The sequence below is a fragment of the Ascaphus truei genome, chromosome 23 (genome assembly GCF_040206685.1).
Source record: "Ascaphus truei isolate aAscTru1 chromosome 23, aAscTru1.hap1, whole genome shotgun sequence".
NCBI classification, from domain to species: domain Eukaryota; kingdom Metazoa; phylum Chordata; class Amphibia; order Anura; family Ascaphidae; genus Ascaphus; species Ascaphus truei.
The window spans coordinates 4,681,162-4,704,152 of NC_134505.1; the positions used below are offsets into that span (position 1 = coordinate 4,681,162).

At 52.5% G+C, this 22,991-nt stretch overlaps 1 protein-coding gene across 1 annotated transcript in view; it reads left to right on the plus strand.

Annotated features, from left to right (window-relative positions):
- Positions 1 to 15,878, plus strand: part of DHX8 (DEAH-box helicase 8) — a 17,047-nt gene extending 1,169 nt beyond the window's left edge. The window contains exons 2-9 of the mRNA XM_075580423.1: positions 2,990 to 3,194; positions 5,759 to 5,899; positions 6,993 to 7,148; positions 9,522 to 9,659; positions 10,765 to 10,893; positions 11,591 to 11,787; positions 12,416 to 12,595; positions 14,127 to 15,878. Coding sequence (XP_075436538.1) covers positions 2,990 to 3,194; positions 5,759 to 5,899; positions 6,993 to 7,148; positions 9,522 to 9,659; positions 10,765 to 10,893; positions 11,591 to 11,787; positions 12,416 to 12,595; positions 14,127 to 14,346 — 1,366 coding nt within the window. The 3' untranslated portion in view covers positions 14,347 to 15,878. The remainder of the gene's footprint in view (positions 1 to 2,989; positions 3,195 to 5,758; positions 5,900 to 6,992; positions 7,149 to 9,521; positions 9,660 to 10,764; positions 10,894 to 11,590; positions 11,788 to 12,415; positions 12,596 to 14,126) is intronic.
- Positions 15,879 to 22,991: the final 7,113 nt, after the last annotated feature.

A 22,991-nucleotide genomic window follows, 5' to 3' on the forward strand; every position in this document is an offset into this window, starting at 1 on the left:
CTCTCCCCCCCCTCCTTCCTCCTCCCGTCCGCTCTCCCCCCTTCCTCCTCCCGTCCGCTCTCCCCCCCCTTCCTCCTCCTCCGTCCGCTCTCCCCCCCTTCCTCCTCCCCGGTCCGCTCTCCCCCCCTTCCTCCTCCCCTCCGCTCTCCCCCCCCTTCCTCCTCCCTTCCGCTCTCCCCCCCTCTCCCCTCCCCCCTCCGGCTCTCCCCCCCTCCTCCCCTCCGCTCCTCTCCCCCCCTCCTCCCCCCCTCCCCCCGCTCTCCCCCCCCCTCCTCCCCTCCGCTCTCCCCCCCCCCTCCCATCCCCCTCCGCTCTCCCCCCCTCTCCCTCGCCTCCCCCTCCGCCCCTCCTCCCCCCCCGTCCCTCCCCTCCGTCCCCCCCCTCCTCCCCCCCCTTCCTCCCTCCGGCTCCTCCCCCCCCCCTCCTCCCCTCCCTCCTCCACGTCCCTCCCCGCTCCTCCCCCCCCCTCCTCCCCCTCCGCCTCCTCCCCCCCTCCTCCCCTCCGCTCACTCCCCCCCTCCCGCTCCTCCCCCCCGTCTCCCCTCCGCTCCCCCCCCCTCTCCTCCCCTCCCGCTCATCCCCCCCCCCCTCTCCCTCCGCTCTCCCCTCCGCTCTCCCCCCCCTCCTCCCCTCCGCTCCATCCCCCCCCCTCCTCCACTCCGCTCTCCCCCCCTCCTCCCCTCCGTTCTCCCCCCCCTCCTCCCCTCCGCTCTCCCCCCCCCTCCTCCCCTCCGCTCTCCCCCCCTCCTCCCCTCGCTCTCCCCCCCCTTCCTCCTCCCCTCGCTCTCCCCCCTCCTCCCCTCCGCTCTCCCCCTCCTCCCCTCCGCTCTCCCCCCCTCCTCCCCTCCGCATCTCCCCCCCCCTCCTCCCCTCCGCTCTCCCCCCCCCTCCTCCCTCCGCTCTCCCCCCCTCCTCCCCTCCGCTCCCCCCCTCCGCTCCCCCCCTCCTCCCCTCCGCTCCCCCCCCTCCTCCCCTCCGCTCCCCCCTCCTCCCCTCCGCTCCCCCCCCTCCTCCCCCCCCTCCTCCCCTCCGCTCCCCCCCCCCTCCTCCCCCCCTCCTCCCCCTCCTCCCCTCCGCTCCTCCCCCCTCCTCCCCTCCGCTCTCCCCCCCTCCTCCCCCTCCGCTCTCCCCCCCCCCCCCCTCCTCCCCTCCGCTCTCCCCTCCGCTCTCCCCCCCCTCCTCCCCTCCGCTCTCCCCCCCCCTCCTCCCCTCCGCTCTCCCCCCCTCCTCCCCTCCGCTCTCCCCCCCCTCCTCCCCTCCGCTCTCCCCCCCCCTCCTCCCCTCCGCTCTCCCCCCCTCCTCCCCTCCGCTCCCCCCCTCCTCCCCTCCGCTCCCCCCCCTCCTCCCCTCCGCTCCCCCCCCTCCTCCCTCCGCTCCCCCCTCCTCCCCTCCGCTCCCCCCCCCTCCTCCCCCCCCCTCCTCCCCTCCGCTCCCCCCCCCCTCCTCCCCCCCTCCTCCCCCCTCCTCCCTCCGCTCCTCCCCCTCCTCCCCTCCGCTCCTCCCCCCTCCTCCCCTCCGCTCTCCCCCCCCTCCTCCCCTCCGCTCTCCCCCCCCCCTCCTCCCCTCCGCTCTCCCCTCCGCTCTCCCCCCCCTCCTCCCCTCCCGCTCTCCCCCCCCCTCCTCCCCTCTCCTCCCCCCCTCCTCCCCTCCGCTCTCCCCCCCCTCCTCCCCCTCCGCTCTCCCCCCCCTCCTCCCCTCCGCTCTCCCCCCCCCCTCCCTCCCCCCTCCGCTCTCCCCCCCCCCTCCTCCCCTCCGCTCTCCCCCCCCCCTCCTCCCCTCCACTCTCCCCCCCCTCCTCCCCTCCGCTCTCCTCCCCCCCGCCCCCTCCCCGTCCGCCCTCCCGTCCGCCCTCCCGTCCGCCCTCCCGTCCGCCCTCCCCGTCTGCCCTCCCGTCCGCTCTCCCCTCCTCCTAGCGGGAAATTTAACTCACGGGCAACGCCGGGTCTCTCAGCTAGTGATATATACAGTAGACCAGGAGAGGTCAGCCTTCCACTGTCCTTCTGCCGCCCCCCCCCTTCTACTCTCACTAAATTGCTTTCCACCCCCCCTCCTCCTCGCTCAACTCCCCTCCTCCCCATCTTTCACTCAACTCCCCTCCGCCCCCTCCTCCTCTCGCTCAACTCCCCCCCCCCCTCTTCCTCTCCTCTAGCTCAACTCCTCTCTCCCCTGACTCTCGCTCCACTCTCGACCCCCACACCCCCTCCCTCACTTATATACTGCCTGGGATCTGTCGCACAGTTTGGGGGATTATAAAGCGTGTGTTTTTCCCCCCCCTCTCCCGCCTTTATTATGAGCATCAATGCAGCCCACACAATGATCAGTAATTAGCTCAGTTGCCGATCGATCCGTTCTCCTGTGATCGATCGGCGAAGATTTGGCTCGGGGGGGGGGGGTTCAATAAATGGCTGTCAGTGCAGCAGAAGAGGACCAAAGATGCGAAGTTCTGTGGGGGGAGATCATGAGACCAGGCAGTCACTAGATAAAATCGGTGCACTGCTAGAGAGAGGGCGGGGCTCAAAAAGGGGCGTGCCCAGAACCTGTTTCAGAAGAGGAAGGGGATGTGACTTTGTAAATGGTTGCTAAAGAAACAAAAAAATGCTTAATACATTATACTGCATTAAAAATGTAATTCAGAGTGGTTTAAAAAAAATAAATGCTACAAGTATTTTCTCATAGTATAGACCTGATTTTATGAAAATATAAACACATGTAGTATATTACTTGGTCTGCAGCTTTAAAGCATCTTGGGAACCCTAAACTACAGCCCCCTAATTGCAGTACAGTCTTACAGCAGCTAACATAAGATAAGTGCATTGTGGTCTTCAGAGCTGTGTTGGTGTGTTTGAAGCAGAGCAAATTATTGGCTCGATTTTTATAAGAAAAGGTCTGTTCGTCCCCGGCGTGGAAAATCGTGCTGCTTCCACGGTTCTGTTTTTCGGTACACCACGGTTTGAAAAACCGCACTTCCCAAATCCCCTTTTTTTTCAAGCTCGCCTTCTGCTCCCCGCACAGGTGACATCTTGGTTTTCTTGACCGGCCAAGAAGAAATCGACACCGCCTGCGAAATCCTGTACGAGCGAATGAAGTCGCTGGGCCCAGACGTGCCCGAGCTGATCATCCTGCCGGTTTACTCGGCGTTGCCCAGCGAGATGCAAACGAGGATTTTCGACCCGGCTCCTCCCGGCAGCAGAAAGGTACGGGGAGATGTTTTTTCTGTAACTCGTTCGCTGCTGGAGTAGAACAGAAGTGTTGGGCCTACCAGTGGTCCAGGTGTCTCCACCAGTGGTCCAGCTGTCTCCACCAGTGGTCCAGGAGTCTCCATCAGTGGTCCAGGTGTCTCCACCTGTGGTCCAGGTGTCTCCACACCTGTGGTCCAGGTGTCTCCACACCTGTGGTCCAGGTGTCTCCACACCTGTGGTCCAGGTGTCTCCACACCTGTGGTCCAGGTGTCTCCACACCTGTGGTCCAGGTGTCTCCACACCTGTGGTCCAGGTGTCTCCACACCTGTGGTCCAGGTGTCTCCACACCTGTGGTCCAGGTGTCTCCACACATGTGGTCCAGGTGTCTCCACACCAGTGGTCCAGGTGTCTCCAACAGTGGTCCAGGTGTCTCCACCTGTGGTCCAGGTGTCTCCACCTGTGGTCCAGGTGTCTCCACAAGTGGTCCAGGTGTCTCCCTGCTCTTGAGTTTAACAAGACGCAAAAAAAGAGAATATGGGCGTGAAGACGGCCATGTCTTTGGCCGCCAGGGCAGCAAAAAGGTCCTACAATGTTTGTCCCCTGCTGATTTGAGAACTGAAAAGTGTTGGACCCCCACCGGTGGTCCATCAAGTGGTGGTCTATGTGGCTCCATGCACATTGATCCCTGCTCTTAAGTTCAATTGGGCACAAAGTGAGAAGAGATTTTGGGCGTGAACACAATCGTGTCTATGGACTCCAGGGCAGCAAAAAGGTCCTTCTGTTTTTTGTGGAACTTGTCCACTGCTGTAGTAGATCAGAAAAGTGTTGGACCACCGGTGGTCCATGAAGAAGTGGTGGTCCTAATCGCTTTACCACCTGGACCGCGATCGTGAGTTAAATTGGGCACAGAGAAGTGGGGATGTTAGGTAGACATTCGCATCTCCAGTGACGTCAGTGGCCATTCTCGTGCCTAACAAACGGCCGTATATACAGGGTGGTGTGACCTGGATTTAGGGTGGTGTGACCTGGATTTAGGGTGGTGTGACCTGGATTTAGGGTTGTGTGACCAGCAGATTGACTTTTAAATGCTTGACGAAACCTTTTTGGCTGAGCTTTGAAAATGTTAACCAAGTGCACTTTTCCCCTGGTTGGCCAACTTTCGCGGGAGAGATCAGACAATGTATGTAATAACCGGGCCAGATTGAACAAGACTAGGATATAGTAAACTGAACGAGTTTTATTTCCTATGAGCAGAACAGACAATACATCAAGCAAATAACATTACAGAAATATTTACACTTACTGGGGTTGGACAAGGAAATATTCAGCTGAATAGCAGCTCCTTAGTTGTTATAGGTCACGACAAGCACAGGAATAAGGGGTGCAAGCAACTATATAGACGCAGACCCCCATTCCTAACATGGCAGTTCAGTTATTGGTGAACAATTACCTTGTCCCAATCACAGGTTGCCAGGTAACGCGAGAAGCTGGGTTTACCCAGCCCCACATTAATACACCCCTCCCCTGTAGCTACTTGGCCAGCCCATTTATAAAAAAAATATGACATGATGCCTTCGTTGCCATCCTGTCTAGCAAAAATGCTTATTGGGCAGGGGTCTTTCATGTAGGGTGTAATGTTTGACAGGTCACAATGGTTAGTATCCATCTGGGAGATCTGGCTGCGTAGGCAATGAGGCGAGTCACCTCCATTGATGTACAGGCTTTTTCTCACCTCTGAGGAACTTCTCCACAACAAAGCCTTTCAAGTAGCCTCCTTTGATCAGCATATGGCCTCATTAAACACATCAGAGGACTCGTATAACTCGCACTGCCTTTCTGAATAGAAATATGGCATAAACTATTACATGGGGAAATCATACTTTCTATTTCAATGCAACTACAACACACATCACTGCGAAATGCTCAAAGAACTAGATTGGTCATCACTCGAGTCTAGGCGCAAAGTTCACCTTTCCTGTCTTGCCCTCAAATACTTTCTGGGCAAGCTACCCACCTATCTGAACAAGCTCCTCACCCCTACCACACGCAGCACTTATCATCTGAGATCTGACTCCAAAAGACTGTTCATGGTCCCAAGGCTCAACAAAGTATCCGGCCGTTCCTCCTTCTCCTTCCGTGCACCCCAAAACTGGAACAACCTACCGGAGACTCTCACATCAACCACCAGTTTAAGCTCTTTCAAAACTAAAGCTGTCTCACATTTTAATCTGGTCTGTAACTGTTACATACGCCTATAATATACATCTTCTCTAACTGTGCATGCAATGTCTTGTATATAATGTATAACCCTGTTCATTTATGTAACTGTATTTGTAACCATGTATTATTTGTCATATTAACTATATCCAGGACACACTTGAAAACGAGAGGTAACTCTCACTGTATTACTTCCTGGTAACACATTTTATAAATAAATAAAATAAATGTGTCACCCCGTTTAGTGGACTACTTCAAACACTTACAAAATGTCGTTAGCATGGTGCCACTATAAGGAGTTGAGGTCACTTGTTGGTGTCTTGGTAATAAAATGTCCCCTTCTCCATTCCCCGCTTTTGCAGGTGGTCATAGCTACCAACATAGCCGAGACCTCCCTGACCATCGATGGCATTTATTACGTGGTCGACCCTGGGTTTGTGAAGCAGAAGGTGTACAACTCCAAGACTGGGATAGATCAGCTCGTGGTGACCCCGATTTCACAGGTAAGGGACCGCACGTCAGTGGCTGGGTTACCAGAACGAACCAGTAGCTTCGATCAGCAGAGCCTCATTGACCAGTTACGATGAAGACACCTTCCACCGCCGGAAGACCTCCCTATGGCCCATTCACTTGAAGAGACCTCGCAGATGAGCACCGTCAGAGAAATGTCCGACCCTTTTTGGAGAATCGTTTTTGGCTCGGTCAAGAGCTGCGAATAACAAACCATGGACCTCCAATGCGAGCAAGAGACTGGCAAGGCACCGCCATGATCGGATCTACGTATTTAAATTAATCAGTGAAGAACACCAGCAGGGATTTGGTCACCTGCGTGAACAAGTCCTGTATCCTCCGAACAACCTCTCGGTCCATCCGAAGACGGTGGAAGTGGCACTTACGCCTTGAAGACGCGCAATACTGCTGTTGGCTCCCCGACATGGATAGAACTCCATCCTCTCCTTTCCTCGCCTCCACCCCCCCACTGTTTTGGGGTTGACTGAGAGGATGTCCGGAGGATACTGGACTTACTAATATATATATATATATATATATATATATATATATATATATATATATATATATATATATATATATATATATATATAATCTCGATAAAAATTCCATGTTGTGAGCACATTCCAACGTCTCAAACAGATCCGCAACACTGTCTTTCCCCATTATCTCAGCATACAGTGCTTCCACTGCAGCACTTAACCATGCCACTGCCATTAGTACACTTTGCCCCTAGGAGAGACTGACCCCTTAACCATATCACTGCCATTAGTACACTTTGCCCCTAGGAGAGACTGACCCCTTGACCATGTCACTGCCATTAGTACACTTTGCCCCTAGGAGGGACTGACCCCTTAACCATGTCACTGCCATTAGTACACTTTGCCCCTAGGAGCGACTGACCCCTTAACCATGTCACTGCCATTAGTACACTTTGCCCCTAGGAGGGACTGACCCCTTAACCATGTCACTGCCATTAGTACACTTTGCCCCTAGGAGGGACTGACCCTTTAACCATGTCACTGCCATTAGTACACTTTGCCCCTAGGAGGGACTGACCCTTGAAGTTACATTTTGTATCCGCAGGCACAAGCCAAACAGAGAGCCGGCAGAGCAGGAAGAACGGGCCCGGGAAAGTGTTACAGGCTTTACACCGAGCGGGCCTACCGGGACGAGATGCTCACCACCAACGTGCCCGAAATCCAGAGAACCAACTTGGCGAGCACGGTGCTGTCCCTCAAGGTGGGTCCTTATTCTGAATGAGGTGACCGGTCTCTAGGCTCGTGTCCGGTGTGCCACCATCAACCGGCTTGGTGGAATCGGTGACCAAGCTACAAGGATAAGCCCAAAAGAACCAAAATGGTGGTCTCTGAGCAGGTCCACTGGTTCCGTACTGACGTGTAACCATGCTTGGCTGTAAAAGCCGTGTCATACAGCCGGGAGAAGCTCTAGGGGAACCCATGTTATACCGTGGATCGGAAGCTAAAAGTTACATACTCCCATGGAGTGTTCCTTTGCACGTCACTTCCCAGAATCCTCGCCTGCAGCTTAACCACTGTATGGCGTGACCATGGGGGGGGGGGGCATGAAACCCGGTTTCGTGCCGGTGAATTTGGTGAAGAAAGTTAACCGTGTGTGCGTGGTACGGACGTAGACGATATTACACCTGTTACGACACACTGGCGCATTACCGCCGCCGCCAGTGTGCGTTATTTTTGCGGCTCGGCGACAACATCGCGTGATTCCACCAACCTAGTGTCGCAGTGTTGCACGGTAATGGGGTGCAGTAACCACGGCAACATCTGCAATTCTACTAACAATGTCTACATAACAATCGTACAGTTGCAGGGGCCTCCGTTGTAACGGATGTGCTCAATGTAAGAGCCGTTGGATCATAACGTGTGTGTGTGTGTGTGTGTGTGTGTGTGTGTGTTCCTCCCTGGCCCGACTCCCTAGCGAGGTTCCATCGGGGTCGTTGAGTATGGAACATCCACGTAGACTTACCTTGTCTCGGGGTGCTGTCCGTGGGCGATGGGAAAAGACGGGGGCGCCAGGAGTTTTTTCCTAGTACAAACTTCCATCTTTCTTTCCGGTCCCAGGCTTTGGGGACACAGCAGTCACCGTACAGATAGATTGACGTAGCCGCACTCCCATTTTCATTCATACCGATGTCACTGTTGATCCGGTCTTTGCTGGGTTGCCCACTCTTGACACACACATGGGAGATACATTTTGTTTGTTACTTGACTGACTTCATGTTGTGTCCCTTTTTTACTGTGAGCTCATGCGGAGATCCTGGCCTGTTCTATGTGACCTCACTGTTACTTTTTCCAACCCTGCTCTGGAGCTGCCACTTCCTCAGGGATACTGACGCTGACATGGCTGTAGATCCGCTGGTAGAGATTATCCCCAGACTTCCTAGGGGCACTGCTGTTTGGCCCTCTGCATTCCTGTTACAGGGACCTGCTCTTCTCTCTTTTGGCCATACTATTGGATCCGACCTGAAGGGGCACTGACCCTATCTGAAGCACAATAAAAGGGGGGCCCTAATCCATGCTTTACTCTGGGGAACAGCTTCCCCACCTCTACTCTTTGAAGCCTCTCTCTTCCATGCTGGAACTCCCCTCCCAGAATCCTCTGCTCTTGACCTTTTCTACCTCCTATGACACAGTACTGCGGTGCCACCACTTGTAGGAGCTTAACCTCTACTCTCCCTGTTAACCCCTTGTTTACTTTAGTAACCAACACGGGGGTGGGGTGGGGGTGTTACATATGTATAGATAAATTTCCTTTACCTTTTTATCGGCCGTCATAGATCACTTGCCCTTTCTTCATCTGCTCGGCAAAACCACGCTCTATTCGGGTCTACCGCTATTCACCACTTCACTGTCATGTATGAAGGTGGATCTGCCTTTCCGGGCGTATAGATCAAAGCACGTCGTTGTTAAAACGCCCATCTTTTATTCCAATTTGCGATAACATCGTCAACGAATCGTTGACCCGCATGAGGTTCTCCTATAGACTAACTGTTATCAATCATGAGAAACCAATGACCCAATGAGATCTAATAAAGTTAAAACCATACTCCAATCACATTTTCTGTTTCACCCATAAACATCCATAACTCCTTCATCCAGGAAACCTTGCACTATGAAAGATTTGGTTTCTGTTACCTCCTCTCCTGGGAGTTTCAACCTTCGCACTTAAGATTTGTTGGTGAACGATGATGTTGATCAGACGAAAGATGCCACCGCATTTTTAATACCGTTTTCTATTTAGTGACCTGATCTCGTTGTCCGGCCCACGTAAAACTTGGCTTCCGGGCACATGAACATGTGTACAACACAGGTTCTCCAAACAACTCCAGATGTAGTGCATGAACGTGTCCACCCCAGATAACACCATTTCCTATTATCACAGAGTTTCCATAGCATTCAATAGTCGTGTTGGTACAGGTGATCCCAACATAGTGCACAGTGACACCTACTACATCTGTATTAACATGGTCATGGTCCACAGCATGGACATGTTTTGAGAACGTCTAGTGTAGGAAACGTTGCCTCGGTCTTCTGAACCTATGCCACTGACGCCCGTTCTGATTTTGTTTTTTTTAAGGCCATGGGGATCAATGATTTGCTGTCGTTTGATTTCATGGACGCTCCTCCAATGGAGACTTTAATTACGGCCATGGAGCAGCTGTACACCCTGGGAGCCCTGGACGACGAAGGCCTGCTGACCCGTCTGGGACGTAGGGTAAGTGTCTTTGAAGCCAATGGCCGTGCCGGGAACATGGAAGAGGCGTCCACTGTCCTCAAGGACACATTTGTATCTCAGAAGGAAATGGATATACTGACAATAGGCTGATTACTGACCAGCAGAGGTGAAGTGGCTTTTTACAGGGGTCGGGAAGGATTCTAGTTGCCCCCCTAGCGAAACGGCAATGGAAAACGCTGCACTGGTGGGTGGTGGTTGCCTTCCCCTGCATTAATATAGATATCGGATCCAGTTTACCACTGGGTCCTTTTATTTTCAACCTCGATGACTATGGGTGTACTGAAGAACTGTAGAACGGTGGTGCGCTAACTTTTAGCCTTGCGCCGCTCCTGCTGGCTCTCCCCCACCCCCCCCATTTGCTCGTGCCTCCCTCAACTGGTCTGAAGCGTCAAATGACGCCACGTGGTCATGTGACGTCACGTGACCCCCGCGGCGTCATTTGACGGCGCGTCAACGAAGACGACTGGATCATGGTACTTGAAGTTGCAGAGGCCCCGTTGCAGAGGCCCTATGCGACGCGAACGACGGGGCGGCAGGATTCGGAGGAGACTCGCGTCACGTGAGCCGTTGGACCTATGAGGGTGAACCCTCATTCGTTCAACCTGCCAAACGTCGCGGCCGCGCCTCTCTCCGTCACGCGCGTCAACGGAGGTCAGGAAAGGCCGCGCCAATCTATTTGTAGGGTAGTGGGCCCGCACTATGGCTGCAGCCTTGGATTGGCTTTAAAAGTAGGTTGAACTGCAAAAAATTGCACGAAAATCCTTGAGCAGTTGTAATGAAATTAGCAGGGTTGGGTGTTCCAAGGGCCATTCGAGGACGGGGGATGTTTGTCCTTGGGCCCGCTGGCTGAAGAGCACATGGGTTAGACCTTCATCAAATGTTTTAAATAAACCTTTGCCAGTTCATTGGAAAAAGCGGGGACGTTTATATTGGTTGTGGGGCCAATGGTCACCCAAAAGTGTACAACACGGGCTACTTGGTGGTCTGAAATGCAGAGGAATGCGATTAACAATGCCAAAAAGTGTGAATTCGTGGCTAGTTAGTCGAATGTTGGCCCATGACCACTCGTTGTGTCCCCATGCAGATGGCAGAATTTCCCCTGGAGCCCATGCTCTGTAAGATGCTCATCATGTCCGTACATCTCGGCTGCAGTGAGGAGATGTTGACCATCGTGTCTATGCTGTCCGTTCAGAACGTCTTCTACAGGCCCAAGGTAAAGATCGGCGAAGCCAACAACCTGCTAACCATATCTTTCCCTTGCTTCACCATCTGGGGCGTCGGATGTTTCCCAACATCCCCTTGTCCCGCAGGACTTCTATTATTTAGGACTGCGTAGTTATATACAGCACAAAGACATGCAAGGAACACTGTATATAGTAGGTTAATACAGCCACGTCTACTTCTTCTATGGAAGAGCTTCCAATAAATGTAGCTTATCCAGGGAGGAGGTACGTTTCTATTCTAGAATATTATTAGAATATCTAGAATCCGAAGCATGATGGGAAAAGTCGAACCAACATTTCGGTCACGAGCCAGTACATTCCTCAGAATATTATCGCCGAGTTTCACCGGTCGTCTACCAGTCTTCGGAAAAAATGGGTGCCGTTTTGTACGTTGTTGAGTCTCCAGAATGCAACTACAGAATTTAAGTAGAGACCTAGCCAAAGACTAGTTGGACGACTTAATAGCAAGGAAACTGTTGGGTTTTTATGGTCAGTAAGAAGGGTTTGCCACCTGTAGGACAAGCAAGCTCTTGCCGACCAGAAGAAGGCCAAGTTCCACCAGACGGTTGAGTCTCCAGAATGCAACTACAGAATTTAAGTAGGGACCTAGCCAACGACTAGTAGGACGACTTAATAGAAAGGAAACTGTTTTTTTTATGGTCAGTAAGGTGGGTTTGCCTCCTGTAGGACAAGCAAGCTCTTGCCGACCAGAAGAAGGCCAAGTTCCACCAGACAGAGGGGGACCACTTGACGCTCCTTGCCGTGTACAACTCCTGGAAAAACAACAAGTTTTCCAACCCTTGGTGCTACGAGAACTTCATCCAGGCTCGTTCCTTGCGCCGTGCTCAGGATATCCGGAAGCAGATGTTGGGCATTATGGACAGGTATGGGGTGGGGAGGACATACACATCTGTATTATAAGGCACTCGTTTATTCTGCAGTGTAGTAGATTAAATGAATACATTAATAAGCCACTTACTGGGTCTTTATAACTGCTTGGGGTGCACAGAAATCATCCCCCGTAGGGGAGACCTATAATGCTGGACGCATCCAAGAAAGAACCGGCGCCCCAGATATCTTCATACTAAAAAATAGATTTTAGTCCACCCCGATCGACGTTTCGGTCAAATACACTGACCTTTGTCAAGATAAAGTGGTGTACAAGGGGGCAATTGTGCCTGCGGTTTTCGAAAGCTCTCTAAACTACAATGTCCTGCATGAACAGCTGTCGTGTTCGGTCCATTTAAAAGTTATCACAACCTGCACGAGTTCTACACTCGGGGACCAATACAGCTACTAACACTTCGAAACTACCCCTTTCTCAAGCCAAATCCTAACTTTGGTTTCCATCCGCTCGTCACTTCAGTGGCTGTTTTCGAGGCACCAAGGGTTTTCACAATGTCGGGAGTTTGAGGTGGTGTCGGGTGGAAGTTCTACCTTCTGTTGAAGCATAAGGTGCTTCCGTGCACCGTTTTGTCTCGTGGTGATTTTCTTTTATATCGATCTTTCCAGGCACAAGCTGGATGTTGTCTCCTGTGGAAAGGCAACCGTGAGGGTGCAGAAGGCGATATGCAGCGGTTTCTTCCGAAACGCTGCCAAGAAGGACCCTCAGGAGGGTTACCGCACCCTCATAGACCAGCAGGTGGTCTACATCCACCCGTCCAGTGCTCTCTTCAACCGACAACCAGAGTGGTAAGAAGAAAAAAAAGCGTGTGAATTTTTCTTGATCTTCTGAGAAATTTGGCAGATGGTTAACTTGGTGGATGCTGCTGTTTCGGTAACGTGGGATGTCCGTGTTGATAGTTGTTTCTATACTGGGGGGTGGGGGGAAGGGTCTAGAATATTCCGTTTAAACTGTGCTGGGCGGTCTGCATGTCCACAGTGCGATGGGTCTTCCAGCGTCGCAACTTTGTAAGCAGAAAGGGAACTTGTCATATAGCTGCATCCTGTCATATTGTGAAATTCTAATCGCGCGTCTGAGATCAGGTGCATTGTAAGGAACCCCAACCCTCTCTAATAGCGCGTCTGAGATCAGATGCATTGTAAGGAACCCCGACCCTCTCTAATAGCGCGTCTGAGATCAGATGCATTGTAAGGAACCCCAACCCTCTCTAATAGCGCGTCTGAGATCAGATGCATTGTAAGGAACCCCGACCCTCTCTAATAGCGCGTCTGAGATCAGATGCATTGTAAGGAACCCCGACCCTCTCTAATAGCGCGTCTGAGATCAGATGCATTGTGAGGAACCCCTACCCTCTCTAATAGCGCGTCTGAGATCAGATGCATTGTAAGGAACCCCAAACCCTCTCTAATAGCGCGCCTGAGATCAGATGCATTGTGAGGAACCCCCAACCCTCTCTAATAGCGCATCTGAGATCAGATGCATTGTAAGGAACCCCGACCCTCTCTAATAGCGCGCCTGAGATCAGATGCATTGTGAGGAACCCCGACCCTCTCTAATAGCGCGTCTGAGATCAGGTGCATTGTAAGGAACCCCGACCCTCTCTAATAGCGCGTCTGAGATCAGATGCATTGTAAGGAACCCCGACCCTCTCTAATAGCGCGTCTGATATCCGATGCATTGTAAGGAACCCCGACCCTCTCTAATAGCGCGTCTGAGATCATCAGATGCATTGTAAGGAACCCCGACCCTCTCTAATAGTGCGTCTGAGATCAGATGCATTGTAAGGAACCCCGACCCTCTCTAATAGCGCGTCTGAGATCCGATGCATTGTAAGGAACCCCGACCCTCTCTAATAGCGCGTCTGAGATCAGATGCATTGTAAGGAACCCCGACCCTCTCTAATAGCGCGTCTGAGATCAGATGCATTGTAAGGAACCCCGACCCTCTCTAATAGCGCGTCTGAGATCAGATGCATTGTAAGGAACCCCGACCCTCTCTAATAGCGCGTCTGAGGTTAGATGCATTGTAAGGAACCCCGACCCTCTCTTATAGCGCGTCTGAGATCAGATGCCTTGTAAGGAACCCCGACCCTCTCTAATAGCGCGTCTGAGATCAGATATATTATAAATTCTTCTTCAAATTAGCAGTAATTTGCACAAACATCCCATTCCATATGATCTCCCGTAGAAACACGGCACAAAAGTGATGGCGTCCACTGTACTTCTCACGGGCTGAACAGCGCGCGGGCCCTTGGGATGTCCAGGGGGTGTCCGTAAAGCACCGTAAATATGAATTTCCCTCTTCTCTTCCCCCAAAAAGGGTGGTGTACCACGAGCTCGTCCTGACCACCAAGGAGTACATGCGAGAAGTGACCACCATCGACCCCCGTTGGCTGGTGGAGTTCGCCCCGGCCTTCTTCAAGGTCTCCGACCCGACCAAGCTCAGCAAGCAGAAGAAGCAGCAGCGGCTGGAACCGCTGTACAACCGCTACGAGGAGCCCAACGCCTGGAGGATCTCCCGGGCGTTCAGGCGCCGGTGATGCGTCCGCACATTTTAAAACAAACTCCTCGTCTTGGGTCTTCCAAGTACTTTTTACGCTGGTGCCGGCCACGGGAAATAACTCTAAAGTCCAGAGAACGGTCTTTTTATAGGAGTACCGTGGATGGAGTTGACTCAAGTGGTGTGATTTGTGAACGTGTTTGTAACGTGTGGGGGTAACCTCACTTCCTGCCAGCGAGAGGAACTGTTGGGCGTTCGCCATCGTCACGCCATGGGGGAATCTACAGAAGTTGCGTCGCTGTTGGGGGAAACCTTCCAGGAAAGTCCCGATTTTTTTCCCCGCCTCAATCCGGATAATAAAAAATGTCCGTTCTTACCCTGAATCGCTGGCGTGAAATCCCTCGGTAGTTTTCTCCCGTATCGGCGATTTTTTTAATATTCAGACCGGCGGAAAAACGTTTACGCGCCAAGTTGTCATAACCCTGATCTACGCATCTTTGTGACGGTGGCTGTGTTTGTTTCCCCCGAGGTGTGAGCTCCTATGCTATTCGGGGGACCCTCTGGCCATTGTAGTCTTTTTGTGTGAAACCTGGGACAAACACCCCAATCTCCCCCCACCCCAAATCTCTGGGCCACTGGGGGTTGGAGGACCACAGATCCGCTCCGGGGAACCCCTCGGTTCAGGTAACCTTTGAAGTGGGGTCGGCTCTTGCGTTAATAAATGCAGAAGCTCTTTGCCTTTTAGGCAATGTCATTATCTAAGCTGCCGATCGACCCGTTCTCCCATCCCAGGGCACCCAAGATGGCTGCCCGTTCTCCCATCCCAGGGGCACCCAAGATGGCCGCCCTTTCTCCCATCCCAGGGCACCAAAGATGGCCGCCCGTTCTCCCTTCCCAGAGCACCCAAGATGGCTGCCCGTTCTCCCATCCCAGGGGCACCCAAGATGGCCGCCCTTTCTCCCATCCCAGGGCACCCAAGATGGCCGCCCGTTCTCCCTTCCCAGGGCACCCAAGATGGCCGCCCGTTCTCCCTTCCCAGGGCACCCAAGATGGCCGCCCGTTCTCCCATCCCAGGGCACCCAAGATGGCCGCCTTTTCTCCCATCCCAGGGCACCCAATATGGCCGCCCGTTGTCCCATGCCAGGGCACCCAAGATGGCCGCCCGTTCTCCCTTCCAAGGGCACCCAAGATGGCCGCCCGTTCTCCCTTCCCAGGGCACCCAAGATGGCCGCCTATTTCAATAGCGGAAGTGCAGTGGCTTCCGAAATGGTTGCCATAGTGGACCCAAGGAAGCTTGAAACTTTAAAACTCATTTTATTTTTATTTTTTTAAACAATGGCAAAGAGTGGAGCGAGGGTGCGGTAAGTATTATCTAGGTAATGCTGCTTTAAAATAATAATTGGGTGGAGAGTGCTGCTTTACACACGGGTTTCTCCCTATGGGACCAGTTCCTTTGGTAACCTAACTCCTGCTGTGTACCATAAACATGCTTTTTACGTATAGCTGCATTTGTGTACATTGTATATTGTTCTTTATGAATAAAGTCTTCCATTGTTTGTTGTGTATACGTAATTGCTGCCTGCCAGTGTAAATCCGTTCAGGGGACCCGTGTGTGTCTCAGGCAGTAGGCCTCCGACTTTGTGGAGCACGGACACCCCTACTCATCAGAATGCTCACACGTACACACTCGCACTCAGGCTCGCACACCCACCACACGTCCCCTTCATTCTCACCCTTATCCTGACACACTCCCTATCCCCCCGTGTCACACTCCATTCTCACCCTTATCCTCACACACTCCATATCCCCCCATGTCACACTCCATACTCACCCTTATCCTCACACACTCCATATCCCCCAGTGTCACACTCCATACTCACCCTTATCCTCACACACTCCCTATCCCCCCTGTGTCACACTCCATACTCACCCTTATCCTCACACACTCCATATCCCCCCATGTCACACTCCATTCTCACCCTTATCCTCACACACTCCCTATCCCCCCATGTCACACTCCATACTCACCCTTATCCTCACACACTCCCTATCCCCTGTGTCACACTCCATACTCACCCTTATTCTCACACACTCCCTATCCCCCCGTGTCACACTCCATACTCACCCTTATCCTCACACACTCCCTATCCCCCCTGTGTCACACTCCATACTCACCCTTATCCTCACACACTCCCTATCCCCCCTGTGTCACACTCCATACTCACCCTTATCCTCACACACTCCATATCCCCCCTGTGACACTCCATACTCACCCTTATCCTCACTCTCCATATCCCCCGTGTCACACTCCATACTCACCCTTATCCTCACACACTCCATATCCCCCAGTGTCACACTCCATACTCACCCTTATCCTCACACACTCCATATCCCCCCGTGTCACACTCCATACTCACCCTTATCCTCACACACTCCATATCCCCCAGGGTCACACTCCATACTCACCCTTATCCTCACACACTCCATATCCCCCCTGTGACACTCCATACTCACCCTTATCCTCACACTCCATATCCCCCGTGTCACACTCCATACTCACCCTTATCCTCACACACTCCATATCCCCCCTGTGACACTCCATAATCACCCTTATCCTCACACACTCCATATTACCCGTGTCACACTCCATACTCACCCTTATCCTCACACACTCCCTATCCCCCTCGTGTCACACTCCATACTCACCCTTATCCTCACACACTCCCTATCCCCCCCGTGTCAAACTCCATACTCACCCTTATCCTCACACACTCCCTATCCCCCCCGTGTCACACTCCATACTCACCCTTATCCTCACACACTCCCTATCCCCCCCGTGTCACACTCCATACTCACCCTTATCCTCACACACTCCCTATCCCCCCGTGTCACACTCCATACTCACCCTTATCCTCACACACTCCCTATCCCCCCCGTGTCACACTCCATACGCACCCTTATCCTTACACTCCATATCCCCTGTCACACTCCATACTCACCCTTATCCTCACACACTCCATATCCCCCCATGTCACACTCCATTCTCACCCTTATCCTTACACACGCCATATCCCCCCATGTCACACTCCATACTCACCCTTATCCTCACACACTCCCTATCCCCTGTGTCACACTCCATACTCACCCTTATTCTCACACACTCCCTATCCCCCCGTGTCACACTCCATACTCACCCTTATCCTCACACACTCCCTATCCCCCCTGTGACACTCCATACTCACCCTTATCCTCACACTCTACTTCCGTCCCAGAGAACACTCCTTTTTCTCAAACCGTCTCTCCTCACCTTGCGCACTCATCACCTCTCTATAACCCACTGCACACGCCTCACCCACGACGAGTATTGTGGGGGTTCCCAAAAAGAGCTTGCTGGGGTTTTCTGTGTGTTTTGTTAACCCTACGGTGACTGTCGCTTACGTGTTTACGATCCCACCCTGCTCGTCCGGAAGAGCCACCTTTCGACTGCTCAGCTGCAAACTACCCTAACACTTAAAAATAAAAAAAAGACAGGGGGTGCCCAATGCTACATCCAATTGACAAAACATATAAAGTGATAAGTATAAAGTTTAAATACTTCAATAATAATAATATTTGCTTGGTTATTAAGTTAAACCCTTTGGCCAAAGCGTCGTAAGCAGGCATACCAAACGTCAAGGTATAACCAACATTAATGCAGGTCCTACACTACACTGTGAGCCCTCCCCTTTTACCTCTGTATGAGGGGAAAGAACCATAGTAAGTCCTGTTCTTGCAGCAAAGTGAAAAGACCTCCCAAGTTAAAAAGGTGAGGAGGAGTGAGCTCTTGGGGGGAAGGTGCCACCTACCTCCAAACAACTGTTACCAGTCAGAAATGGATTATCAGCTGGGACTGTGTGTTACCCTAACACTTATTGGACATGTTTACAGGCACGAGGTGTTAGAATTCTCTTTTTTTGTGTGTGTATCACAAAATGTAATGTGTTATCTCTCGGGGGGGGGGGGGGGGGGTGGGGGTTGAACCTGACAAAATTCACCATCGCCCTGCCACAGCCCAAAAAAAGGAAACGCCTCCGTCTACCAACGAACGTTTCCGTTGCGATGGAAATACCAATTGGCAGCTGTCGGAAAGAGGCCCGGAGTTTGTGTGGCTCGAAGACTCGGAAGACATCACTCTTCAATTCGACGCACGTGTTGTCTTTGGAAACGGTTCAAGTCGGGGGGGGGGGGGGGGGTACGATTTGGAGCAAAAAACAACGAAACCCGCGGCGGTTCTCCCGTTTCACTGTCCTGGCAGCAAATATCAGCGTAGCCTACCATAAACTAACCACATCCACTCTGGTGATGGAGCAGCCGGAGAGGCTTAAATGGTTACAGATGTGTGTCGATACACAGCTTTTTATTTCCTCTTCGGACGTCAGGTGACATCAACGTTGTTGGTTTTGTTTTGTTTTTTTAATACAACACTCGATATTCTCTGTGGGGATAAAAAAAAATGGCTGCTCGGCTGAGTAAAAAAAAAAAAACAACAAGAAACGTCTTGTTATTCAAAATAAACTCAAAATGATTAGCTCACTCACACCCAGACCCTGATATGGCGGTTTAGATTACCCTTAGCATTAGGGGTCTTAGGGTAAAGGGTTCAAGATTTTGGGGTGCAGATTAGCCTTAGCACTAGGGGGGGGGGGGCAAGTTTAGGGTAAGGGGTCAACAGGTCAGGCTATGGACTTGACGTTGGGGACTTTTGGGGTTAGGGGGGGGTTTACCTTGACGGCGAGAAGACCAGTGGCGAGCTAATCGTCCTAAACCGCCGGGAAACCCCCCCCGTTCAAACCTTTGATCCTGGAGACCCCCGGGGAATGCAGCGAGTGGGTCCCGGGGCGTACAAGAGGGGGTTAAAACTCAGCGCACGCATTCAGGATTATGTCCAGGGCAGGTCTGACGGAAGATATAAATCGCTGTATTCTGCGCACAGGGGCGTACTTTTTCCGGCAAAGGTTTGAGTACAAAACCGCTATCCCCGGGGGGAAAACAGAAATACGGCGAAGTGAGGATATTTTCCAGACGCGGCTCCGCCCGGCGCGCGCAAGACTCCCGTCCCGTAACTGGGAACAGGACGGCGCGAGGGAAACGTCTCCTCGGAGCTTACGTGCGTGTCAACACAGTGACCCTTTTACACGGTGAGAAGCGCGACGAGCTAGTTGTGATACGGAGGGGGGAGGGAGGGGGTTCCGCGTTAAAACGGACAAGAAGCCAAAGGTGACTCGCCGTGCTCGTTTGCATGGCATTACCCAGAATCCCTTGCTGCAGTGGAAGCGCTGCGTGCCGAGAGACAAAACCCCTCCACCAATAATAAAAAAAAAAACACCACTTCTTGGTATATTCAGATGTCTCAGGCAGTTCTGCAACCCCTGCCTTTCCCCATTATCTCTTAGCATACACTGCTTCCACTGTAGGCAGGGATTCTGGGTAATGATGCTCCAATGTGGGGGGCGGGGGGGGAAGCAATGTTCGGTCAAGATTCTCCGTTGGCTAATTGACTAACGGGGAATGTGGCCCTAAAATTATTCGATCGGCTGCTTCGGCGGATATAAGATAAGTCCCTAAGAGGGCTGGGAGTCCGGATTCCCCGCGGTGCTCCATTGGGACCTCCGGCACTTACGGGTCACGGGGGTCACTCCAGGAACGGTGGCATGGCCACGACCAGGCAACGGATGCCAGAAACGGGGACGGAGGGGGACTCCACTTCTATTTCTATTGGGCTCGCTTCTCCCTCAGAGCGGTCTGCCCGTTCACGCTCTAGAAAAACAAGCAAGTTCCTATGACGTACCTAGAACGTCTTAAGGGACAATGGTGTTCCAGGTATGTCAAAGTTCAGAGTATGTTATGTACGTGTATCATCATGTTAGAGTGTCCGTTTTTGGCATTTCTAGTTTCTAGCTCATTCACTTCTAAATTGTGTTTATTAGTCCTACAATTGGGCCCCAAAACAAAATGATAATGGCTGCAGAGCCACTCTCTCTTCGTGACATTACTGAAGTTCAACGAGCTTTGTCAGAGAAGCTGAGGATAGAAGTGGTTCTCTGGTAAGGCTGCAATGAGAGAGATGATAGAGATAATGGAGATAAGAGGTGAGAGACGGAAGAGATCAAATTGATGGGAGAGAGAGGGGAAAGAGACGAAGAGATGGAATTAATGGGAGAGAGACAGGAGTGAGATGGGAGTGAGATTGGTGAGATGGAATTGATGGAGAGAGATGGAATTGATGGAGAGAGATGCAAATAGAGACAGAGAGATAGAGACATATATATATACAGTATATACTGTACATATACCCACACACATAATATACCCTGCTACTTGCTGTGATTCAGCAAGTGCAAATAAGCGTCAGTGTCTCCATGTGGACTTGCTACTGCAGGCCTCTTCACTGCTGGTTTTTACAGAGGCTTGGAGACATTTTGCAGGCCTGGTATTTTCTCTCTTTTACATACGTACCCAGCACATAAACACATTAACCGTACACGTCTGGCTAAGAAGCAGTAGAAGATTGCCGGATAGCTTGTTTTGGCGAGCGTGCAAATGGCCCGGCGCCCAGTCGACAAGAAATCATAAAACTTTGCTTAAGAAGGACGCAAGGGAATCCTAAATATGAAAATAAGTCCGGGGGAATCAGTGGGGTCTTAGGTTTCACGGCGGCTTAGGGGGAAAAAAACGGCAGGGTTCCTGATCCGTTCTTCAACCAGTTAATGGCACCATGTTGAGTTAATCGCCCAAGACAACAGACTTGAACATTAAGGAGCGTTGAATTTATGGAGTTGGTCCATCTCCGACGACTCTAACTAAGTGCTAACGAAGGTGGCTGGATGAACGTTGAGTTGGGAAGTCCTCTCCAGGACATCCGTGGTGTGGACAGCATTGATTGCTTTAAGAGCGGGCTACGGTACTTGGCAGCTCGTTAAGGGGCCGTGCGAGAGCGGACCCCGGGCCACCCACCGACTCTGGAATAATCCGCGAGTGCGGTGGAAGACGTTTCCGCCCCCCGAGGTGTTCTGAGAGATGGCCAGCTCGTATGCTTAACCCTTATACCGCCGCCTGCCAGACACTGGTGCAACTCCACTCAACGTGCAGGGCGCCTTCACTTGAGTTTGGAACGTTGACGCCGATTCTGAACGGGGGGGGGGTCCTCGCTCAGCTTACCAATATAACGGGCTTCCTTCAGAAGATGGAAAGCCATGTTTACTAAGCAGTGCTACCCCATGGCACCTCCCAGCACTAGAAGACGCTGGAGATGTGAGTTGAAAAGGTGGCTGTGGAAGAGCAACCACGAACCGTTGTGACCTGCACGGTGAAAATTCACTGGACTCACAACACCACCGTGGGATCGGTGGACTCACTAGGGCACGCATAGGAAAGGAAGTGCCTTCGATGCGAAAGCACTCAGCCACGCGACGCCTCTGATTACAACGAAAGCAGCAGGTCATCTGGGATCATTGGGAAGTGGAGGGAGGGTCTTTCGGGAGTTGAAATAGGGCGACTTCCCACCTCTGAGAACCCCCGTGGGCTGCTGTAACTCAGCAAGTTCAGACCCCCGAAACCCGAACTGGGAAAAGAACGATGGTTGAAAATCCAAAGATATCTTCCCTGCCGTAGAAATTCCAACCGGTCACTATTAGCATTAGGCTCCAATCCAGTCCTTATACTAGACACAAAGTAACTGATGGTGGGTGACAATAAGTGACACAACCCCTTCCGCCCCGCAGTGTGCAGCAAACAAAGATATATCACGTGTGCGCACATTCCCGTGTCTCAGGCAGGTCTGCCAGTCCAACGACTGTCTGTGAGTGGGTTGGTCGGCTCTGCGCTTCTTTCTCCCAGGCCGTTGCTGGGAAAGTTGTGTGATGCGGCAGGCCGAACCTTATAAGGGGGGGCGGGGGGGGGGGCATGTTACAATGGACAAGAAGAAAAAAGGTGACCCTGTGTGCTCGTTTGCATGTCATTACCCAGAATCCATAGCTGGAGTGGAAGCGGTGCATGCTAAGAGATAATGGGGAAGGGCAGGGCGGCAGACCTGGCTGAGACGGGGGAATGCGCTCACAATGTGATATTTTTTTATTTGCTGAATATTATAGGGACGTATTACCGAAAAAGACCACTAGAGGGAGCCCGGAACCCATATATATCATTTTCAGTGCCCCTTATGCAGAAAATAGGTTCAGCTGCGCTTATACCCCACCCCCCACACCCCCCCCTTACACGGTTAACCCCTTCAGTGCCAAAGAGCCCCCCGCAGCACGTTGCACGCACATATGGATGCAATGACGTCGAACCGCGCAAACCCCCCCCCCCATGCGCTCAGCAACTCGCGCGCGCCCTATTTCTCGCGTCTCACCCCCCCCCCACTTTCTAGATTGTCAGCTCCTTGGGCGCAGGGACCTGGGTCTCCTAAAGTTTCCCGTTTGTCTTCGCTCAGCGGTACGACGTTCTCGCCCCCCGCCCTCGCCGTACTGCGCCGTGGAACACGTTGGTGCCATACAAAACGATATATTGTTGTGATAACAAAGGGTTTTATTAAAAATCCCCCATCCCCGCCCCCCTCCCCCCCCCCCCGATGTTGACCCCACAATGAGGTCAAAAACGCCGATTGGTTCTTCCATTAAACGCGCCAAGCTGTCGATTTCAACAGGG